Source organism: Nuphar pumila, chromosome 5 (assembly GCF_984573655.1).
Source record: "Nuphar pumila chromosome 5, dmNupPumi1.hap1.1, whole genome shotgun sequence".
Lineage (NCBI taxonomy): Eukaryota > Viridiplantae > Streptophyta > Magnoliopsida > Nymphaeales > Nymphaeaceae > Nuphar > Nuphar pumila.
This window is the reverse complement of record NC_143253.1, coordinates 3,071,724-3,096,534: the sequence shown is the minus strand read 5'-3', so window position 1 is coordinate 3,096,534 and position 24,811 is coordinate 3,071,724. Positions and strand designations below refer to the sequence as shown.

The window sequence follows — 24,811 nt, the reverse complement described above, 5'->3', positions numbered from 1 at the left end:
AAAATCGATCCAAATCAAATAATTTCTAAACTTTAGTAAGAAAACCTTTTGGCATCATGTGAGACACAAATATCTTTTCATAAGAAAGAATCAATGACCTTTAGGATTAAACGCTTCATTGGTTAACCACGTTTTTACCATCAACAGAACTATAAACTTGGTCATGTTATATACATGATGCAAATTGTGCCCTACCTTCTTAGATATGATGTTATCTTGTAAAGTTCTTATGTCCTACACTTTAATGGGTTTTCCCTCAAGAGCTCCTTATTTCTTTCATTGGTCATTGCTAAAAGCACCATATTTGTCTTTCTGACCCAAACCCACCTATGAGTACTTGTGTTTTTTTTTTTTTTTAATATTTACACGAAGAAAACGTCCTCAAGAACAGAGAGAGACACCTAGCAGCGCTGGCTTTGCCAGGAGTACAAGTGGGTTATCCCAAAGAGAAAAAGATAAATGACAATGACGATGAAAATGATGCACAACACAATAATGGTGATGACAACAACAGGAAAGACAAACTACACCATCTTTTAATTTCATATCCCTCTTTTTTTTTAAATAAACGTCTCCATTGATTAAGATTCCCATCCTTTTCTTTCTTTTAAATGGCCCTTTGTAGTGCTTAGTGTGACAAATGTAGGCGATATTTTGAAAATGTCCTAAAAAGAACAAGAGATTGGGCAACCATTTTAACATAAAAAATAGCACTATGTTCTCAAAATATCGTGACAATTTTGTTAAAACTGTAATATCATGATTTTATTGCTATATGTGCATTCTTATTAGCCATTTTCCATGCAAAAACGTATGTTTTTTTCATTATATATATATATATATATATACTTTTTAGACCTTATAATATAAATGGTATTTTTAAATTGTTTACTTTTTTCTGGTATTGTGCCGATAAGAAAGCTAGAAATATAAAAATTTGAGAATTTGGCTGTCGTTCTCTTGCCGTGTTAGAAGTTTGTTACTATGGTGGTGCTTAGGTCAGATCATAGTGACAAATATCGCGAGATTTATGAAAATCTCGCGATAATATCATGAGAAATTGCATGAAAGTTTAAAACAACAATTTCTCGCAAGATTTTCAAAATCTCGCGAGATTTATGAAAAAACATAAATACCACGATTTAAACACGATATTTACATTTTAAACGTCTATTTATCATGAAAAAACATGCATTTTTATTTTTAAATAATTTTTGTTGATATTTTCTTATAAAAATAGAAATTTTTTTATTGCTGAGATTTTTCCGAAAAAAAAATGCAAGATTTATGAAAAGTTTTCAATTTCTCATGAGTTTTTGAAAAACAAGAAATTGCCGTTTAAAACGTTTGTCACTATGGGTCAGATTAAACTAAAATATCACGCACATAGCTGAACACAGATCCCATCATTTGAAATAGGATGGGTTCCATCATACATTCAATCCTAGCCATCCAACAGAACCATCTTGCAGTTGATTGGATGAGTAAGATTGAATGTATGATGGAACCCATCCTATTTCAAATGATGGGATCCGTGTTCCATATAGATGGCGTGCAAAAAAAAAAGATTAAGATCACTGCCTCACTTATATAGTGAAGCATTAAATGATATATCAATCTTGGTCACTTTGTAAAATTTTGGGCAGTTTGAAACAGGTTTTTATTTTTCCTCCAGTGGCTTTTTCTTTCTTGGTCAATTTCATGTTCCATTTCAGATGGGCTCCAATCATCTGGTAGGGGTGACTTGTAAATGTCACCAAGTTAACAAGACGGAAGTTCGAAACCCCCAGGTGGCATCTCTTGCTGTTAGGTCAAAGTTGGGCATACTTTTTGGTGGACAAGAGACCTCAAGGGTTTTACCAACAGGAGGCCAATCAATGTGTAGCAGGTGATGGTTTTTTTTTTTTCCCTTTGATTATTAAAAAAAAATCATTTATGGGCTAACGTATTGCAATTGATAGCCTATCAATAACAAAAAAAAAAAAGTATTGCAGTTGATTATTTATATGCTGACATTGAGCATCCAATTTTTTTTAATGACAAAGAACCCTCACTGAGATCCGCATCACTTGAGGTAAACCCAAGGTGATAGCCCAACAGTTAAAGGCACCAAACACTGGGTATAGAACAAAGGTTAACCTCAAAAAGCAGGAAAGTCCATGTGTAGGCATCAATCAGCTAATTACAAGTAGCTTATCGAAAAAAAAATTACCATTTACAAGTTACACACTGCTAGAACTTCTAACGTTTTATTGGTGAGCCCCATTAAAGTTGCCCAAGTGATGCTGATGTGACTTAAAACCTGCTATATATATCTTCAAATTTAATCAAAGGGTCAACTAACCTAAACCTACTTAGCAGTAAAAAAAAAAAAAAATCTTTTTGGATAGAGAAAGCTGAGGTTAATTAGGCAGACCCTTACCAGTTATACAATTAGACCATTGGGATTGGAACTTGCAACCTCCCAATTGGTGCCCTGTTCCATTGGTCTACCGAGCAATTTAAATAAATTGCAGAAGACTTATTGACAAGAACATACCCTGTGATTATGACAATTGCCAAACACCACCTAACATTCATAACTAGGGGTTCCACGCATTGTACAAACTGTTGCAGTTTGGCATCTTAACCAACACATCCTGATTTGAAGTCTGGTTTTTTATATTGGAAGGAAAGGCAATTGCTTGTTTCGTGCAAGATTCAAAATTTCTATATAGCAAGAAGAAGCATTTAAAAAAGCTCTAAGAAGCCGGATTGGCAATAGCACTTTGCTTTCTTTGGTGACTTTTTGCTTCACAATGGACATTTGAGAGAGAGAGAGAGAGAGATTGGTTGGACTTCATAATTTATCGCGTTCATGTGATGCCTCAATGCCCAAAGATACCATAGTTTTACAAGATCTGACCCAACTTTCTAGGTGCTCATAATCTAGAATAGATTATGAACTTTCTTTTTTTAAGCCGGCAGATTGCATAGTAGTCGGGTGCAGATTTCATACTTGGAACAGAAGATCGATAGGCGTGATGCACCATGCAAATCTCGAAAAAAGAAAAGACCTCCATTTAGACGTGAGTCATGTTACGGGTGTCTTTAATTCTGGACTTGCTTCATCCATGACCTGATCCGAAAGAATTTTCGAAGCGCACCACAAAACTCTTCTGAGAGTCCGGGGTGGAGCCCCGGCCCGCAGCATGGACCTGACCCATTCTTCTTTTGTTAGGCTTCTTTTTTTTTTTAGGGGAATCCAAGTTTGGGTATATTGAGATTAGGGTTTTGGACTGGGGAAACGGAGCCTTGTCCTACCCCATTTTGGACTGGGGATGGAGGACATGAAACAGGAAATAGACGCCCTAAATTTTGAGCCGGGGCCCGGGTGGAGACCTTGTCTCCCCGCCCTCGCCCTGGTCCACTGCCATCTTCGTACAACAAGACAGACTCCCTCCTTAATTTATTTGATCTTATATGGTTAGTTAGTTATGGTTGGTCACTTGTTATGCATTAAATGAATATCTTTAATGACGGGCTGCGGTTCCCATTTTTCCTCCTCTTTTTTTTTTTTTATTTTTTTTTCCTGGGTCAATTTCATGTTCCATATATACGTGTGCTATCACTTATGGGCTAGCCTATTGCAATTGATTAATGACAAAGATGTTTATTGAAATTTCTGATATTGAGCATCCAATGTGTAGATTCACCCTGGAAAAGCAAGAAAGTTCATGTATAAGCATCAATACAAGCAGTTAAAGGTCTATTTCCCTTAAAAGCTAGGGATGTACAATGAGCTCAGCTAGCTCTGGTTTAATTCTGTCAACGAGCAAAGTTCATTACACATAATCGAGCGGAGATTGATCATGCATTTGAACTCGATTAAGCTTGAGTCGTATAGCTGTATAAGGGTTTAGTGTTAGCATATGTATATATGTTGACTATAAGGAAAAAAAAAAAAACTTAATCTAATGGGCAAGATGTTTGCCTTGTATGCGCGAGGTGGCATGTTCAAATCCTGCCCGCTCCACATCTCAATTCATTTGATTCATCAGCTCAGCTTGACCAGAGCAGAGACAGACTCGAGCTTGACCAGGGCCAAATTTGAACATGTATTTTAGAAAAGTAGCCAAGCTTGAACAGCCCTGCAGGCTCAGCTCGTGCGCAGCCCTACTTAAAGCACATAAGCATAACCATCATATTGACTCGGAGCACCCATTTGCATTTTCTCCGCTAATTACAGTTTACAAGGTGTACATTGTTATATGTATAGCTAGCTTTAACATAACTAACTACGACGCCCCCTAATCCAAATCAAAGGGTTCATATAAACTATTGAGCACTAAATAGGACAAAGACTTCCTAACAAGCACATATATATACAGTTAGTGTGACAATGGCCAAACATATACCTAATATTCATTCGGGTTCCATGGATTGGTTATATATCCCGCTTAACAAGTACAACCAAGTGGTGTAGCTTACTTCCTAAGCCGACTGTGTCCTACCAATTTTTTTTTTTTTTAAAGATAATCCAAGGGAAAAACCATCTCATCGACAATTAATTTTATTGTCTATTCTGGCAGGTTTACGGTTGGTCAACCAGAACTCCTTTGGTAAACCAACCCAAGTGTTTCCGTTTTGACTTGGTTAACTTGTTGACCATGAGCTAATTTCGAGTTTGACCAAATTGAAGCCATGGGCAATTGGGCATGCATGCATGTCTGCAGTAGATGCTAGACCCAGTCCAAGATGGATCCTAAGGGCACGTTTGAAGCATTGTCTTCGTTCTTCATAGATTAAGTTTTTCTTCCTCTTCTTTATCTTTTTTCGTTCCCCTTCTTCTTTGTTCTTTGTTCTTCATTTTTCTTTATTCTTCTTCGTCTCTCCCCCTTCTTCTTTGTTCTTCGTTCTTCTTCTTCTTCTTCTTCTTCTTAGGGTATTATTTGTTCTTTTTCATTCTTCGTTCTTTGATTTTCATGGTTTTTTCTATGATTTTCATAGATTAAGAATTTGAATCAAATTTCTTAAAATAGAGTTTGTAGAGTTTTTTTTAGTTAATTTGATTAGGATTTTTTTATTAGGGCTTTGAATTAAAAAATTTAAATGAGCTCTTTATAGTTAATTTGATTGTTGTTTTCTTTTATTTGATTAGAAATTTTTTTCATTGATTAAAGTTTTGAATCAAATTTCTTAAATTATGATTTATTTTCTTGCATTATAAGGTTTTATGATTTAATAGGGTTTGATAATTTGATTCTTATAGTTAATTTGATTTTAGGGTTTGATATTTTTATGACAAACTTTCATAATTAGATGTAATATGATAATGATTAAATCGTTTATATATTAAAAAATATCAATTCTTATTTTTTCTTAATTTACTCAAATTTTAAACACTTTTTAGTTTTTAGATCCAATCCGAGATTTTAGATTTTAAACATTTTTTATGTTATAATATTTGGATCCAATTCGAGATCCATATTCAGGGGAAAAATCTATGATTTTAGATATATGTTCTAAATTGAATCTATATCCGATACCAATTATAATGTTGTGATATTGAAAAAAATGTTGTGTATTTATTTTACGTACATTTTTTTATGTTATGGTATTTAGATCTAATTCAAGATCCATATTTGGGGCAAAAATTATGTTTGTAATTGGATCCATATCCTAGGCAAAAATCTATAATAAACATTTTAAAACATGTAAAATGATAGGTGGATCAGGTCATACTATCCAAAATGAAGTAATCCAACCAATTATCCATATATGTCTAAGTTGTCTGCACAACGGACAATTGGAACACAACATCCTAATATGGTCCAAACAAACATTATACTTGGTACAATTGTTACTGAACTAAGAGAACCAATGTTCTATCGATTTTTTTTGTTCGTTCAATCCTAAACAAACTATCAAACATGCCCTAAATTGTTCCCTGCCTCTAACATGAGATATCTTAGAATGTTTCTTAATTAAATGCACTCATATAGAACCAACAAGTCCATCTGATTCTAACGAACCCTGAGTAGACTCAAGCTTGAGGCTGACCTAATGCACCCAGCCACTTGTGGCCATGTTGGAAGTGGACCCACATTTGGGCACAGCACGACAAGTTAGGAATGACTTTTTGGTCAGGTTAGTAAACAACCCCAAGCTTGAAATACATAAGCTAGCCTCACAGTTATCGAAGACAAAGTCAAAAGAAAAATTTTCAAATAACCCCAAACTTTTGGGTTTAATTCATGCGCACACCAAATCTTGGAGAGTTTGCAAATGCCCACCAAAGTTTTTGGGAAATTTTCAAATACCCCCAAACGTTTTGGCCTAATTCATCGGCACACCAAACTTTTTAAAGTTTGCAAATGCCTACCAAAGTTTTTACTTTGGTTAATCAAATGACCCAATCATAAATTAATGTTGGGTTGTTATTGAGTTAACCCTAACTCATATTTATTTAGAAGTTATTATTTTACATTTTTCTCGATCACCATAATTGATGAGTCCCAATGTTTTTTCTCCCTCAACTCTTTCCCGGTTGCCTCTGGTTGGGAAGTGATGATGGAACTTGTGTTTGAATCTACTTGGGCCCTACGTGTTGACACCGCTACATAGTTAAATTAGTGGGCCTAATGAATCATGCATGCTCAAGGGCTATAATTCCAGGGATACTCCAATTCACTCTTGTCATGTTCTCTTGCATATTATTCTTGCCTTGTCAGTTCTCTTCTTCTTTTTTCTTGGATATTTCTCTTCTTTTTTTTAAACACTTGTCAGTTCTCTTCTCTTTTTTTTGAGGGGTAGTTACTGAGACCATAAAGGGTATTTCTCAAAAAAAAATTGAGTAATTTTCCTACAGTGCAATTATTTTCTGTATATATAAAGTATGGATGATTAAAGTTTTTGGCTTGCAACCGATAAGCTTATAACTTTGAAACAATGTATTTATTTTGTAAACAAGTCAGTTTGACCTTAGCTCAATAGGTTTAGTGTCCAATTTTTATTACTTTCAATTATAAAAATGTATCTGTTTTTTTATTAATGAGCCAGCTCTAATTCAGCTGGTTTATCTCAGGCTTATCATGAACTCAAGCTCGAGCTTGGCTCTTTTTGTTGCAAGAATGAACTGAGCTTGAACACCCTCTGTTAGGTTGGCTCTGCTCGTTTACCAACCCTACTTGACCCTTATCCATCCCACCAGCATGGACGCACAAGAGAAAACATAGGGTATTGTGGTACCTATCAGATAGAATCACATCCAATATCCACTAATCCTCCTCAGCAGTCAGCGCCAAAAACTGCCAGTTCGAATGAACCATGGTGGTGAATATAGGGCAGAATATATATTCTTATGGGAATGTGAATGAAAAACAATATATATATATATATATATATAGTGAGAGAGAAGAAAAGTATTGGCTACACATTGATTTAGTTTTTTTTAGTTTGTACCTACACACGGTTTTCTAAGTATAGATTTTGAATCGTGTGGCTATGACATGTAAAATAAGTTAAAGCTTATAAAATAATGGCACACAATGTACCAAAAATTTTATGACTCAAAAAGTCATGTTATTATGTCAAAAGAATACGATCCAACATTTGCTTCTAAGAAAATAAACCATGTCCAATCGTCTATGTGGTTAGATTGAGATGGTATAGCTTGCACCTATAGTTTCTTACCTTTATTAATATCAAATATTTACCTTATATACATACAAAAACATGTGCTTACAAATAGGCATGAGTTTGGAAGGACAAAAGCCGCATCGACATCATTGCTGACTCGATTGGACCAACCACAGCCATAGAGGGGTTACATGTCTCCATTGTTGGAGTGTAGAGCATGTTTTTTACTTGGATATAAATTCTTAATTTTCGTAGATCCAAATTCATGATAAGTTGATGAGGGTTACATGTCCCTAAAGTCGAGGTTCGGAGGCATTCTTCTTAGAGACAAATTTTTAGAGAGTAGTTATGTGATTTTACCCTAGACACCTTGTTATATTCAACAACACTAGTAGACTCCTTTTAAAACTAAACTAGTAAGCTCTTATTTTAAAAGAGGCAATCCGGCTCTTGTATTGGGTCTCATTCAATAAAGAAAGCTCAATGCAGTTGTTGTGAATGTTTCTTGCCTAAAATCCTTCCAGCTTGTGTAACTGTTTTTCTCCTTTTTTTTTACTTTTTAGTGCTTATTCTTTGATCCATCAGTTACATAACAAGCAAGACATTGACTTTGCAATATAGAAGATTGTGGGGACAAGAACAAGGCCAGCATTCCTAATATCTGAACACAAATCCCACTAATCCTGAAGGACTTGCATACCTCAAATTGCCGACGTGCAGACAACACCAACGCTCACTCTTGGTTGTGACAGATAATCAAGAAGTTCAACTTGAAAATTTGGTGACCTCGGGTCCTACTTTCTGAAAAAAAAAAATCGAGCTTGCATATTGAACCAGCATCATGTGCCCTCGTGTCTGCATATTTTTCTGACAGAGAAAAAAAAAATTGAACTTCCGAATTGAACCCACATCACGTGTTCTCGAGTCCACTTATCTTTGTGACAGAATTCAAGAGTAGATTGCCCTCTAGAATCCAACTATTTTTAAGAATAACCAACCAATTCCAAATTTAGCATGAATGAGTTGAAAAACAAACAGCTTGTCCTCAAACTAATCCCAACCACACGATGCACCTTCTTGACCAAGAGAGACAGACAACCTTCCCCAATGATAAAAGACACATACACCACAACCCACAGAGTTTCCTCCCTCTCCCTCAACGTGCGTCCCATGACTCAAAACCTCTTCAAAAACACCACCACCCAGAACCCTTACCACCACCACCATCCCGCATGTCATCTCAGAAGAGTTCCCACATTGCCTTCTAACCCATGACACCACCACCTTCGCCGCAGCCCTCCCCTCTCCAGCCATCCAAGAAAATGAAATCCAAACCAGTCAAGATTGTCCGGTACTTCCGATCGGTTTTCCGGTCATTGCCGATCCTAACACCAAGCTGTAAACTCTCATCTCACCTTCCCAGAGGGCATTCAGATGCCGTTGCTAGCGGCATCCGCATTACCGGCACCCTATTTGGCTACCGGAAAGGCCGAGTGAACCTATCCCTCCAAGACAACCCCCGAACCTTGCCGACCATCATCGTTGAGCTCCCCATACCCACTGGGAACCTTCTCAAGGAGATGACATCCGGCCTAGTCCGCATCGCTCTAGAGAGCGAGAAGAAGCCAAATTCAGATAAGACCAGCGTCCTCGATGAGCCCGCGTGGACCATGTATTGTAATGGCCGCAAAGCGGGCTATGGGGTGAAGAGAGAGCCGACCGAGCTCGACCTTCATGTCATGCAGCTGCTTCAGGCTGTGTCAATGGGTGGTGGGGTTCTGCCCTCTGAAGGTGCAGAAGCAGGAAGCAATGAAGGTGATGGTGAGCTAACCTACATGAGGGCTCACTTTGATCGAGTTACAGGGTCTAAGGACTCTGAAGCGCTCTACATGGTTAGTCCAGATGGGCATAACGGACCTGAACTTACCGTGTTCTTTGTCAGAGTCTGAAATTCATCCAACCCAGGAAATGCAATGCCAGAAGCCAAAGATACAGTGAAATGAAAGGTGAATATTTCCAAAAGTTTGAAGAGGACAAGAGTTACTAAAGGTGGTCATCCCCTGCGCCTCAGGCCTGCATTGAATTGCTTCTCTAAATCAGGTTGGAGCTACGCCTCCTGCACTGAATTGTTTCAGCTCTCCTTTCACACCCTACAAGCGGCCATATGTACCAGCAGTCTCATATTCTGAAATTGTTTTAGTAGAGATCAAGGAATAGAATAGAGACATGAAGGAACATCATTGTAACTTGTAAATAGGTGAACTTTGCTCAGTAATTAACATGAGTTTGTTGAACTTCTATTTGGTGTTCTCTATCAGAAAGCAAAGCCATGTCCAAGTAGTTGCTGCACCGCGAATAATGAAAAGGGCAGCAGATGTAGGCAACTCCATACTATGAATAATCACAGAAATAATGTCGATTCTTATTTCTTAATGATATTCCACGATCAGGACAATTGGCTGAAACTTGAGAAACCATTTCATACAAGTTCACTGACGTCTTTTTAAAAAACAAGCTTACTTCGATTCTTGAAAATAAATCCAAAACGGATACGGAAGAGAATAATTGAATTGAATTAAATTGTTGAACGGAAGATTCTAACATCTTTCCACTCACAGAGTAGATTTTTCTTTTGATCTATGGACAGGTAAGCAACTCTTCCAAGACTTGTTTACTGCCAACCATATGCACTTACATTTCAGAACGCTTAAATCGTAGTAGGTAGTAGACAAGTAAAGAGCACACCAAGCATCAATCTGAAAGCACAACAAAATGTAAGCCTTACAATATATACACGAGAGGGAGGGAGAGATGAAACGAACAAAAAAGTGGACACCATCTCCCTTTCATTTCATTACCTTATGTCCTTGGATACCACATAAATGACAGTACATTCGGTTGGACTTGATTCATTATTCATACCATAAAGCTATGCGGCTCTTTTAGGATGCAGTTTTGTGGTCATTGTCATCATTTGCAGAATCATACAAACACATATTCTCGAGTATACATTACACAATCAAAATCACAATACAAATTAGTAATTCTGATTGACACTAAGAAAAGCTTTAGCAAGGTTCAGACATACAGCGTTTATCATTTCCTTGTTGAACTTTTATACTCTTCAGTTCATTTAAAATTTGTCATTATTATGGCTCTTCCATCCGTATTCTAGATCTCCACAACATCAAAACTCTATATACTGCAATTCTTCCACATTGCATTCATCAAAAGACTTTCAAGAAATAAACACTACATTGCACAGCAATACATAAGACTTGTCCTCTTCATCCACTAAAATATACAGAAAATTGCTTTTATGGATAACCAGATTGAAATACCCTATCGATGTTTGAGGATAAGTAAAGATTTTTTCAAATGTGCAAAGATTGGTCTCAGTAATGGAAAAAGATAAGTGAGGATGTCTAAGTGAAATGAAGAACAGAAAACATACGGCGTTGAAGGTAAACATGCAGCACCAGACATGGCTCCCCTAGGAAGCATGCTTCCGGCAATGTAAAACCATTAAAACAGTATGTTATAACATCAACAGATTAGAGAGTGGGGGAAGCACCATGCATAAATTCAATGTGCACCATCACACAGTTCTAGGGGATGAAATCCCTGTCTCCCATATGGTAATATATCAGATTAAGTTAAAGCTTGATATCAATCTCCGCTTGCGCATCCCCTGCAACCACAATGGACACACTCTATAACCTTTTCTTCTCTCAGGTGCTTGGGCACTCGGCACACACATGTGGTAGAGAAGTTATGATCACGAGGCTGGATGCATCTTAAGCAACAGAGCCGTTCATAGCCAGGCTGCAAAATAAAACGATAATATCATCAGAACTTCCCTGAACTGGAAGCCTCACCTTAAACTATGATTCATTTAACAAATACTGATATAGCCCACATGGGATTCGAACCTAAGACCCCTCAGTTATGGTAGCACAACTCTAGCATCCTAGCTGTGTCATTCAATTCCTATTGCAAAACATGCTTCAAACAACAGGGCTAACCATAAAATGGTGAAATTGACCGAAAAACCAACGTGAAGAGTGAAAGAAAATGACAAACAAAAGACATATTCCCACAACCTTTTTCCATTTGGCAATCAGATTGCGATCAGCGTAGCCTTGGTCCAAGCAGAATTCATACAGCTCCTTTGAAATCTCTTTTCTTCGATGATAGAGATCAAATATGTAACGGCTCTTTTGATGCGCTATTCGAAAAATTGGCCATAGTCCCTCACATTTTCGCTTACCATCATGTGGATCATTTTCAGCTGTTTGGTAGCAAAGAAATAAAACATCACAATGGTAAGGAGTAGGGCCATTTAAAATACCATTATGGCAACACAAATCTACATGAAACTTCATGCATGAATGAGTTTTTGTTCGGTGCATGGAGTTGGTATGAATCAAATAAAAGTACCTTCTCTCATTTGACCTTCCAAATCCCGAAGAGTTGGCTCAATAAGCTCCCAACCACTTGGATATTTGACACGATTTGTCTTTATTTTTGGCATTTTCCCAACCTCAGTTATGCCACCAATCCTTTAAGCAACCTAAAACGAATGACAAGATGACAAGAAGCTAAAGATGATTATACATTATACAACGAGAACCAGAAAGAAAAAAAACATAAGAAAAAAAACTTATTCAACCAAGAGCTTAAATACGAAATCCAAAACAAGATTGGCACATCATTCTGGCAGTTTTAACTATGTAGCTCTATGTGTATAATTACATTAGAGTAGGCATGTTAGGATAGATAGGAGAGACAACTTGGAAAAATAAGGTTTGAAATCTTAGCAAAGGGGTGTATTATGATGAAAACCTAAGTACAATTTTGTGAATGGGTAACCATAGTAGTGGTTTATGTGTCAGCCATCTATTGATGGGATCTCCTCCAACCTGATGTTAAAAGATACATTTCTTCATGGGAATTTGCATGAGGAAACAATGTTGTAAGTATCGTATTGTTACCTGTATCGGTCAGGCCCAAAGTAACACCGTATCGTAAATTTTTAATAAAAAAAATTCTAAAAAATCCAAAAAACAAGAAAAATCAGAAAAAAAATAGCAAAAAATCTAAAAAAATCATAACACATGAAACAATGATGAATGGTACAAAATACAACCATAAAATCACATTTATGTCTCTATGAGCTATATAAGACATCATCAAACATCAACTAATATAGAATCATAGATAATATTGCATGCATATCTCACAAGAACAATGCCACAAGACTCATACTTTCATATTACATAAACATAAACAAAATAACCGTTTATGAAATACGAATAAAAAAAAATGATATGCTTACTTGCATGCAGTTGAACTAAAAAACACATACAACAGAGATATCTGAATCATTAAAACATAGGCATCTCAAGTGCTGTAATGATTTAAGTAGTGAAAGTGTTAGCAGCGAATTAATGATAAAATCCAATCATTTTATTGACAGACCATAAAGAATGAAAGAAAAGAGTACTCACTGTCATCAAGAGAAAAACGCTGTGATAAGCAACTAGACTTAAGCATCACTCATGGACATACTAAACACGAACATGACATATGAAGAATAGACACCTTAAAAGTTTTGACATGAAAAAGCAGTTAGCAACAGTTTTTTGCTAGTTTCAAACATGTCATGTGATCAAATTCAAGGCCTGACCAATGTTGTGCCAACCAGTATGACCATGTCCATTGGCACATGTGCAAATGTCACATGAAGCCCACAATGCAGTCCCATCTGGTGCACATGCAGGTGTTGGATGGCCCAGCACTTTAGGGGTGCTCTACTTAGTATATGTGATCATTCTTGTGCTCTTGAAAGGCTCCTTGGTTACACCTAATAATGTTTGTAAACAAGGAATTCAATATAAGTTGATGTAACATCTTATTAACAGAAGGGAAACATCAAGATGGCAAACCTCATAATCAAAATGACTATCCTACACTCAACCATTACACTCCTCTCTTCATTCAACCCTGCTCCACAAAAAATTTTGAACACATCAGCTAAGAACATTCTTGTGGGTGTTGATACTGGCAGATACTAACCAAAAGCACATTTATCATTAATTTGTTACACAATCTGCTAATCTTAATCACCACCATGCTTGATTTAGCAAGTTCATAAGGCCAGTAACCATCTGGAAACATCTAATAAAGAAATTTCAGACACCATCGATTTTGCACCTCCACATATAAATAATGTCCTATCAACACAATTTTCTCTGCATGGGGAGACCTCAACAAGTAAGTCCATGATACTGTAGTCTGCTGCAATATGATGCTTAAGGCTTCCAATCCTGCAGCACTCTATGTTTTGCCCTCTCATGGACTCATATTGAAACAAGTCGAGAGGGAGGTTTGATCACTGTCTTCTTGACATTAATAGAAAACAGCAGATTCCATGCCTCCTATTATGTGACCAGCCTTCCTAACCATACATCATCTTACTGGCAGATGGAGATGATTAGCCCTGCCAATTCTAACACTCCAATCTGATTTGAGAAAATTCAGCCATCTTAAACATCTTATCATCTCTTTAACATTCATTTCCAATAGTCCAATGGGTTTCATCTTACTCAAACATTGGCCATCATAAAGATGAAGTTGGCATTCCTTTCCCAAATTTGGCATTTCCTTATAAAGCTCATTAAGTTGGATTCTCTAAACCTGCTTCATCAGGGAGTTCACCTGAATTTTCCAATCCTTCAAGTTGTCTGCCTCTTGACTTGGTGCTTAAGACATGGTACTTGACCTGAGCTTCTTACAAGCAGCTAACCAAGATCAACCTAATGAGGCTGGTGTATAAAAGCAGCTAACCAAGATCAACCTAATGAGGCTGGTATATAAAAGCAGCTAACCAGGATTGAATAGGATTCCTGAGCAAGTCAGCCAATTTTTTGAACTTGGACTCGCTAATTCATTGATCATCTTTTAGGGTAAATAAAATTGTAATCAAGGATCATATCGCTGACCCCAATTGTTTTGGGATGAAGGCGTAGTTGTTGTTGTTGTTGTAAAATTGTAATCAAGGACCTCTAAGTCACATGGACTCTTCGAAAGGGTCGCCGCACCCACGGCGATTCGATGGGATGTGGGTGCGGGTGCGGCTATCATAAAAATCAGCCACACTGGGTGCGGTCAAGGTTATAAGTGTCCAGAAATGGACTCGGTCAACTATGACCAAGTTCATTTCGGTCAAAAAAATTAAACGTGTTTTAAGGGGGGTAGGGCACATTTGCGTAAAACACCCTCCCCCCTCCTCGACCGTTCCTTCCCCACTCCTCCTCCTACCACCGGCAGCAGCGTAGCGGTGGTCCTCATCCTCCTATAGGTAGCGTCGGTGACAGGTAAGCTTACTCCTTCTTCCTTGTCTTCCTCCCTCCACCGCCTCCTCCACTCTTTCTTCTCCTCCTCCCCTCATTTTCGCAAGGGCCAAACCCAAGGTTGGGTTCGGCTCCTAGGTTAAGTCATGTTGGGTTTAGCAAAACCTAAACTCAAGCCTGGGTTCGGGTCTTACGAACAGGCCTGCTTAGTTTGGGCTCCTAGGTTCAGCAGAATTGAACCCAGGGTTGCTCCTACTATGCTGGGTTCAGCTCTGGGGTTCGGTTTTGCTGAACCCACGGTTTGACTTGTTTGCATGGTACGCAATCTGCTTGACTTGACTTGTACTTCGTAGTTAATTTGATTTATTGCATGAATTTATGCATGATGAATTGATTATATGATAATTATTTTTATTTCATTAGTAATGCTAACTTAAAATTGTTATAGTGTGTGTGTGTGTATATATATATATATATATATATATATATATATATATATATATATATATATATATATATATATATATATATATATATATATCCTCCCTGCACATAAGTTTTTTTAAAGTGCCGCATCACCGCACCTGCATCTGCACCCCCACCTATGTGACATAGCAGGACCTTTGAATAAAGATTTTACAAGTCGATGCTATAAAAACTTGCCCAAGTAAAAATTGATCGAGAGGCAAAGGCAAAAAAGAGAATTCAGTCCTAGGTTAACTTGATGATTAATTTGAGGGTTGCACATTTATGGCAGAGGTAGCAACAGAAAGCACTACAACCACGTCCGTGTTGGGAAACAACATGTTTCAAGACACATGGTGATATTCCACAGAATAATATTAGGCCACATCAAAATTATGGATGAAACATAAGGATTTAACATCAGGAAATCTCCTAACCGTTATACCGTATCAACATACATCTTAAAGATCAAGCACAAAATTAGTTAAAATGTAGCTAAATAAACAAAGACCCATTTTCAATAGTAATAACTATACAAAAGGTTCTTCCTATTCTTTTCCAGCCAACAAACAAAAAATAAGGCATGTCCCTTTATAGATTATATCCAAGCAGTGCTGGACCTCTTGACAAAGAAAAACAAGGCAACAACTTAAGTACCGTTTTCTCACTCTGGGCTCATTTTCAAGCAGAAGGCGACTAACAGGTCAAATCGATTAGGAAATGGCTTTTCAACAGTCAAAAATACAATTTGAATATAAAGTAATAAAAGACATTTTGCTGGGAATTGAAGCTCTGGCATATTCTTTGGTTTTTACTCAAGGTTTAGCAGTCTACCATTTTGTACTCGTGAAAGAATACGAGAAACCCAATTACTAAAAAGTTCCAATATTTCACTTTCAAAAAAGCAGCAATATGGTCCACAGTTTTATAACATACATAACAAGAACAGTTTCATTATGTAATGCACCATAGTTGAATCGCCAGTAACAATAACTAAAAATCATCATGAGAGGGTTTTCCAACCAAGACAGTTCAATAGTATGACCAACCAACAAAAACTAAAGAAAAACCGCCCCATATCTCAAAAAGCATTATGTATAATGAACGATACTTTTTTAATGCAATCGATGGTCCAGACGAGTTGAGATTGGCACCACTATCCCTAGATCCATGCATAATCAAGAATAAAAAAGAAGACAAAACAAAACAATGAGAAAATGAAGCAAACCCTAATTCTTGTCAATCCAACGCCTAAAACCCCGAGAGAGAGAGAGAGACCTTGTCGTGATGAATTCGCTGGAAGAGAAGGGGAACGGTAGGGTTTGGGTTTGGGTAGAAACGCCCGCCGGAGAGAGAGAGAGAGAGGAGCGTTTGGAGACCGCCCAAATCTCACAATTTCCCGGAAACGTGTGGTTATATAGGATCCATGAAAACCCAATAAGTTCTAGATTTCATAAGTTTGTCCTAAATCCCAAACATGAGCTTTGCAGGGGCTGCTATGAACAGGAAACCGACGCTACACGCGTCCGATCAGCCAGCCGGCCCATAAGCATTTGCATTTTTCAGAACACCTGAACATTATTCGGATCGGATTTAGGTCAATCCAATTAGTATTTAGGACTGATTTAGGTTGTGATTTAAGTATAAAAGATATCTGACACGACCCGACCCTGCCCAAGAATAGATATCTTAATTCTTAACTTCAATTACGTGGTCAAGAGTGGCTAGGGATGGCAGTGGGGGCGGGGGCCCGCCTCAAGATTAGAACCTCCATCCCCGCACGGGGATGGATTTTAACCTTCATCCCCGTTTCATGTCGGGAATGAGACGGGGCGGGGCAAGGCTATTGCGGGGAAAAGTGGCGGGGATGGGAAAAAGTGTACGTCCATCCCCGCCTCTATCCCTGAACGGGAATGGATTTTAACCTTCCTCCTCGCTTCCATCCCCGTTTCATACCCTTCATCCCCGGTTCAAACGGGGCGGGGCCCTGCTTTCCCCCGGTCCACTGCCATCCCTAAGAGTGGCCCCACATTTGCTCAAACAGACGTAACCAAACCCAACCCCTAACCCGAACTTGAATATGAATTGTTGGGATGGATTTGAACATCTGAAAATGAGTTAGATATCCGATCCATTGATAGCAGTAGCTATACCCTAAACGGCTACATTGGGGCAGCAAGGTCACATAAATAAAGTTATCACAATTAAGGATGGCAGTGGACCGGAGGAGGCAGGGTTTCGTCCGGATGGAGGACATGAAACAAGGAATAGACAGGGGATGAAAGTGAAAATAAAAACCCAATGATGGAGGCAGGCATGGACTTACACTTTCTTCTGCCCTGTGCCTGATCTTCCTTAGTAAAATGATTAAAATATATTTAGTTATTTAATAAAATTATATATAACTCATGTATATTCCTAATACTAAAATTTTTAAACCTAAAACGATACTTGGGCTTCTTCAATTCTTCTTTCTGATTTCTGTGGTCTACCCTTTCGATCTCCTCTCAAGGATACCGTTCCGCAAGACAACTCGACCCTCTAAAGCAGCTTGGCCTCCTCTTTTCTTCTTTTAAAGAAAACTTTGGTAGAAGATGGAGATGATAAATTCATTGAGATGCAAGAATAGAAACGTGAATGAAGTTGATGATTAAATTAGAGACAGGGCAGGATTAAATTAGAGACAGGGCAGGAGTGGAGGTCCAAAGTCCCCCCCCCCCCACCCCCCATCACAAGGACGGAGGACACTATTTTGAAACAGGGTAGGAATGGAGACCTTGGCCCCTGCACCTACCCTGGTCCATTATCATCCCTAATCACAATTTTATTTTTTTAAATTCACATAAAAATAAAATTCAATAAATAATATAAAAATTCAACTTATCTTCTTTATTGTATCATGATTTTATATTGATCATAACTTGATTTTTTGTGTTTTTTTAATTACAGTTTTAGTTAAAAAAAATTTACAATTTTTATTTGTATCAATAATATTTATATTTTCTAAAAAAAGATTTAAAACCTCGCAAGTTTACTTTGCCAAGGAGGGGCGGTTTGTTTGATCATTAAGGATATGTTTGATGGCTTGTCCAGGGTTAGACGAAATGAACAAAAAGAACACAACAGAATATTGGTTTTGTTCATTCTGTAACAACTGTTCCAAATCCAATGTTTGTTTGGACCGTACTCAAATGCTATGTTCCAAATGTCCGTCATGTCCGTTGTTTAATGACGATGTGCAGACAGCAGGGACCGTCATGAATAATGGGTCAAATTACTTCATTTTGAATTATATGACCCGATTTATCCACAATTTTACATGTTTTAACAAGTTTATCATAGTTTTTTGCCTGAATATGTATCCAATTACGAAATCATATCTAAAATCATGAATTTTTGCCCTGAATATGGATTTAAATTAAATTTTGCCCCAAATATGGATCTTGAATGAGATTTTTGCCCCGAATGTGGGTTTTTGGTCCAAATAAGGATCTCAAAATGGATTTTTGCTCCGAATATGGATCTCGAATTGAAATTTTGCCCCAAATATGAATTTTTGCCTCAAATATGGATCTTGAATTGGATATTTGCCCTGAATATGCATTTTTGCCTCGAATATGGATCTCAAATTGAATTTTTGTAGCGAATGCTAATCATCAGAGAACTGAAAATCAGTCAAATGAAAATTATCTTGCTACATCTTAACAATTGATAATGAACAAGTAAATTTTTTATTTTCAGAAAACTATCAACATGTCAACAAACAGAAACCTTCCCTCTAACCTTAGAATTGTTCAATGACCTCTCTAAGCAAAAGCTGCATCAGATTAAGCTATGTGAATATGATATACTTTCAAAATTTGAGACAAATGAGCAAGCATTAAGCTCTCTTGGTATCGTGTTTTCTAAGTCACCTCGATTGGTAAGGAGTGAAGTAACCCGCAAATGTATCCGAAGCAGACATGGTCGTTGCAGGCACATTCATATTGTTAACATTGAGGCTCTCACCCTGCTCATTGAAAAAGTAAACATTTGTTAAAAAATTCGGCAAATACTAATCTACATAACAAGATACTTCACCTGAATCGTAGTGTAGTCACCAAGAACGATTGCAAAGCTTTATGAAAAATAGATATACGCTTGGTGGTAATTCAGTGGCTGAATTGTAAAGATGTTTGGCTTGAACCTAAATGCACTAAAGAAGAAAATTAAGAGAAATAAAGTAACCCAAATACCGATTAAACTAACAGCTCAAAACTTGACTATCATGACCAAAGGAACGTGCATTTTTTGTGATACTGAAATCCACAGAAGGTCCGATTCCATTTTTGCGGGAGTGAAATCCATGAAAGGGGGTACCACGGTACCCCATTTTGTGACATTCAAACGCCCCCTAAGTGCTGACAGCCCACATAACAGCAGCAGTAGTGTTAGCAGAAGCAGTGTTAACGTCCAGCATCTACGCTAGGATCCATTGGCCCACAACACTTGATAAAAAGTGCTAGGTACTTTAAGAAGCAGAAGCAATGTTAACATCCAGCATCTACGCTAAGAAGCAGAAGCACTTTCCCACAAACACCCATATGTAAAATAGGTACTTTACAGTAGGTACCTGGCTGCCTGTGACAGATGTGATCCATTGGCACACAACACTTGATAAAAAAATGCTTGTAACTATGGCACTGAGACTGACCAAATCACAGAAATCTTGCTTTTGGATCTGAGAATTCAAATCTGCTGATCTATAATACAGTTTTCACCCTGATTGGACCCATAATGAAATTCATAATCCTTAATTGTTTTGTGTTCTCAAGTGCTGTGTAAACCCTGTCTCAACGAGCAAAGGACAATGATAAGCTTTCTCATAGATGATTCTGATTTCCTTGACATCATTCCTCGCCTCTGCTTTCTTTGTTCAGGTAGTGTTAGAGAACCTTTCTGATTTACTGTGCTAATATTTTAACAATATTTTTGATGTGTCTGTTAGGAACAGCTACTGCAAAATCTAGCCATGAGGATCCATTAAGCAAAAGCCTAATTGATGACCTCATTGATGTACATACAACTACGCTAACTGAAACATTAGTACAAGCAGCAATGATATGCCTGAAGTTTATCGGTTTGCTGATGCAAGTTTTGTTTCTGCATCTCCTAGCGTAGATGCTGGATCAACTTCTCATTCCCTGGTCAGATAATCATTGTTTGCAGAACACTTTAATAGGATGAGAACCACTAGACTGTAATCTTTTCAAAAAATAATGTGGTAGTAGTATATACACTGCAACTCGGAAACCAAAATCAAAACAATAACTAAAAGAATACACTATAAATAACAGAACTTTATTGTTCATAGCTACATTTGCTTTCTTTAACCTAAAAATGCCAAATCTCCTATTTGATGTTGAATGCTATACACTTTTCCAACATAAAGAGACCAAAAACAAAAAATAAGTAAAATAGAACCAAGGGCCATGGTGGAAAAACAGGATGACTAATATACCAACAAGCAAAGATGAATCCCCAACCAACAGAACTTAACAGCCATCTAAAGATCATAATTCAGCAGAAACTGCTTATGGTACCATATGCAACAAACTTCTTGACCATCGCAACGTCAATGTGGTGCTTCCCGTTTCCTCTACATACACATGCGATGAGTTCCTTCTCCCTTCTCCTAGATGCTAACTGGCAAGCCAAATTTTATGGGATGCTGACAAGATGAGGAACAGCTTAGATGCTAGGTTTGCAAGCCTGATTCTCTGCCGACACACCAACAAGCAAAACAACCTCTAGATGCTAACATGGCAAATCAATAATCCTGATTGATTGAAATGCATGGCCTTCCACCAAACATGGATCCAGGATCGGAAGTGCCCTCATCTGATGATGCATTCATCTCTGTGAGATCAATTCTACAAATTCAATATGAAGGATGTGGAGAGCTTTAAAACTAGTGTTTTCAGCATCAAAACACAACTGAGAAAAAACGGTAACTCAATCATTATGTACCATGTTGAGATACTAAAGAAGACTGGCTTGATGATTTTCTCCACTCAATTCTCATTTAACCAACTTCAGTATTTTCATAATCTGTCATAAGAATGCTACTTGAATGAATCAGAAATCCTAAATAACGAACTTGATTTTTTCTTTTTCACCTTAGACAAAAGAGGCATTCTAAAAATGATTGGAAGTTTTACAAAATATAACACATAACATGAGGGAAAAGCACTTACACCAGGGTAATACTTTAAAACTGGAGAGTAGTGATCGAGTGCAAAATATAACTTCTCAAGAAGATTTAATAAAGAATCAACTTCATCGCCCAGAAGATCAACCTGGATTCCAAACAAAACTTGAATAATAGTATGCTAAACGTGCGGACATTCAAGAATTAAAAAGCATGAACTAATCTTGTTATTCCTTTCAAACAAGGAAAAAAAAGATACTAGAATGTGAAGATTAAATTCATAAAATCAACAATTAATAGATGTTTGAAAACTGGGTACATCATGAGCTTGTAAATGGAAGGTGGGCATAACTTTCCAAAGAAATTCTACATGTTATGCTTATTTCATAGCATCTTGAACTTGAAATATGGGGCAGAAATCCTCCAAAACCTGAAACCCCAAAATATGCAACAAAATGATCACAGATGCTAGCGTCAAGCTTTTCAAATACAGGGTATGGTATAGGATACTTAACACTATGTGATGTTGGTTAACTATCATACGACTAGTAAGCAACAGTGACTGCTTAATTTAGGACACTCTGGCATCATCCAAAGATTATAAAAAATTTCATGAAATGCGAACTCAAATGTGATTTCGATTTTCCTACTTGTCGAATAATCCCAGAGAAAGAAATGAAAGATAATCACAATCTCTAACATGAATTTTCAGATAAATATCCAAAAAAAATCAAGGGAAAAAGATGAGAATAACTCCCCAGAAATTTGCAACCATACCTTTGAAGAAGGAGGTCCCTCCTCCGCAGAGAAAGGATCAAATCGAGATTTTTCCAGCAAGAAGCAGGAGGGGTGTGGTGTCTTGGCTCTCTCTGGAGGCTGGAGAACTGGAGAGAGGGGATTCTTGGGCGCCATCCTCGCCAGTTTCCAACCCAATCGATCTCGCATTTTTCCGAGAGGCATCTTCTGCGCTGGATAGAGACTCCCCCCTATTTCTAGTGGGTCACCGAGTCTGCCTCCTCCCCGGCGGCCCGCACGTAGATGATGGAGGAGGAGGAGGCGGCGGAGATGATGTACTGGGAGGAGCCGAGCTCGAGGTTGAGGGCGTCAAAACCTCGATCGACGTCGCTCGATGAGAGGGCGCGTCCATCATCCCTGTTACTTTTATAACAGGGGGGAGGGTGGAACGAAAAAACCATATGTATAAGGAAGTAACAGGGACGAGGGTGGAACCAAAAAAACATATGTATAAGGACGCGGCGGACACGCAAAAACGTTTGTTAGAAATCACCATTCTCAGCGAAATTTTTGTCCAAATCACGCTGAGAACGACGGATCAAACATACCCTAACGGTACATTTGATCGTTTGTCCAAGGTTGAACGAAATTAACAAAAAGAACAGAACAGAATATTGGTTTTGTTTGTTCTGCAATAACTGTTCCAAGTCCAACGTTTGTTTGGACCGTACTCAAATGCTATGTTCCAAATGTCTGTTGTTTGATGACGATGTGCGGACAACTTGGACAATCATGGATAATGGGTCGAATTACTTTGTTTTGGATCGTATGACCTGATTCGTCAACCATTTTACATGTTTTAACAAGTTTATTATAGTTTTTTGCCCAAATATGGATTCAATTACAAAATTATATCTAAAATCATGAAATTTTGCCCTGAATATGGATTTAGAATTTGATTTTTGCCCTGAATATGGATCTCAAATGGGATTTTGCCCCAAATATAATTTTTTGCTCCGAATATGGATCTTAAATTGGATTTTTGCCTCAAATATGGATCTCAAATCGAATTTTTGCCCTGAATATGGATTTTTCCTGGAATATGGATCTCAAATTGAATTTTTGCCTTAATTTAATCGACAATTTGAAGATCCAACGATTTTCAATGAAAATCATCGTCCCAAATTGTTTTGGATGATAGTCATGATTCATCGACGATGATTTAGTCGATGAATCGCCGAGGATGGCTACACTGAATGTGATTGCATCTGATCTGTGCACCCTCAATGAAATGCTGGCCTAAAGGTTCATGGGAATGGTAATTACTAAACATGGCATATGCCCATAATGAGATATCCAATGAAAGGCCAAATGGTAAGGTTGTGCCCAGCAGAGGTCACAGGTTTGAATCCCACGAGGGTCATCCCTAGTTTGCTTATCAAATAACCAAAAAAAGAAAGAAAGAAAAGAAATGAAGAATTTCACATGCATGATGTCTTAGTGGCACCCAAAATGCAACTACAACAATGCTAATATAGGTTCCGAGGTTCCCAATCACTAAACTTGGAGCCTCAAAGCATATCCTTTATACAATGAGAGTCGGATCAACTAGATTTCTCATGTCACACAAACAAGAGAATATTTTTCATAGAAAGAAGTTCTCATATGTAAACTTCTCATATGTATCATTTTTCTTATGAGATTTTTACTTTTTTTTCTTTTTTATTTTCAATCATGGCCTTTAGCTTCTAAACTGACATGAACCTTGAATTGTGGGACAAGCGAGTAGTACACAGTTTAGTGGATTTCATGCTCTCCTTATTCACTCAATACTTTTTTTTAATCATAGACATCAGCACCAAGGTCCTGTTTGCTTGCATCTCATTTGATTTGAAATCGCATGTGATTCCATCTTATGTGATTGGAAATCATATGATTCAGAATGATAAGGTGAAAGTGAATGTAATTTGGAATCACATGAAAAGTTAGTAAAATAGGCTCATTGTAATTTCAAATCTCACAGCCCATTTTCTCATGTTTGCTTTCACATGAGAAATCGGCGAATAAATGATTTTCATCCCAAGGTTCAATTGGTGAGAAGAAATATAAAAATAACACAATCATGTTGGTTAATCCAAAGACTGTTAAAGATTCCTAGATATTTCTACACAGTTCTTCAATGAAATGAAGATTAAAGATGCCTTCACGTACACATCCTTATTGCATGGCCTTTGCAGTGCAGGAAAATATCAGAATGCATATAAGCTCCTGCTAGCTTGTTTAAGGGATGGTATAAAGGTCCTCAATGCCACCCATCGTGCAGTACTTCTTGGACTTCATATGACAGTTTTACAGAAAGAAAGAAGAAAACTCAGAGCTGCTATTCGTAAATCAAAATTTGTGTAGTGGCGAACATGAAACCAAAAGGATGGGTAATTATACTGAT

At 37.5% G+C, this 24,811-nt stretch overlaps 1 protein-coding gene, 1 long non-coding RNA gene and 1 pseudogene across 3 annotated transcripts; 1 reads left to right on the top strand and 2 right to left on the bottom strand.

Moving 5' to 3' along the window:
* The first annotated feature begins 8,891 nt into the window (after positions 1–8,891).
* On the top strand, positions 8,892–9,569 carry LOC149836490 (protein MIZU-KUSSEI 1 pseudogene; annotated as a pseudogene).
* Positions 9,570–10,856: 1,287 nt separating this feature from the next.
* LOC149836489 (protein BUD31 homolog 2) lies at positions 10,857–16,893 on the bottom strand. The gene is made up of 4 exons (XM_090007008.1): positions 16,719–16,893; positions 12,061–12,193; positions 11,724–11,911; positions 10,857–11,445 (listed from the first exon to the last, which is right to left on the bottom strand). Exons 2-4 carry the CDS (start codon positions 12,152–12,154, stop codon positions 11,290–11,292), a joined length of 438 nt encoding a protein of 145 aa, XP_089863134.1. The 5' UTR covers positions 12,155–12,193; positions 16,719–16,893; the 3' UTR covers positions 10,857–11,289.
* Positions 16,894–20,759: 3,866 nt separating this feature from the next.
* LOC149836488 (uncharacterized) lies at positions 20,760–22,076 on the bottom strand. Of its 2 annotated transcripts, none has more exons than XR_016432020.1 (3): positions 21,677–22,076; positions 21,450–21,530; positions 20,760–21,352 (listed from the first exon to the last, which is right to left on the bottom strand). It is a non-coding gene; the product is annotated as an uncharacterized LOC149836488 (long non-coding RNA). The 2 variants fall into 2 exon arrangements; XR_016432021.1 differs by having other exon boundaries at positions 20,760–21,338.
* Between the last annotated feature and the right edge of the window lie 2,735 nt (positions 22,077–24,811).

What these genes read in the sequence shown, in the direction of transcription:
- LOC149836489 (XM_090007008.1), bottom strand. Translation starts at nt 12,154, where the DNA reads ATGCCAAAAATAAAGACAAATCGTGTCAAATATCCAAGTGGTTGGGAG. An exon ending in GGAAGGTCAAATGAGAGAAG is followed by an intron (nt 11,912 to 12,060) that starts GTACTTTTATTT and finishes GCTACCAAACAG; the next exon opens with CTGAAAATGATCCACATGAT. An exon ending in TGATTGCCAAATGGAAAAAG is followed by an intron (nt 11,446 to 11,723) that starts GTTGTGGGAATA and finishes TTTATTTTGCAG; the next exon opens with CCTGGCTATGAACGGCTCTG.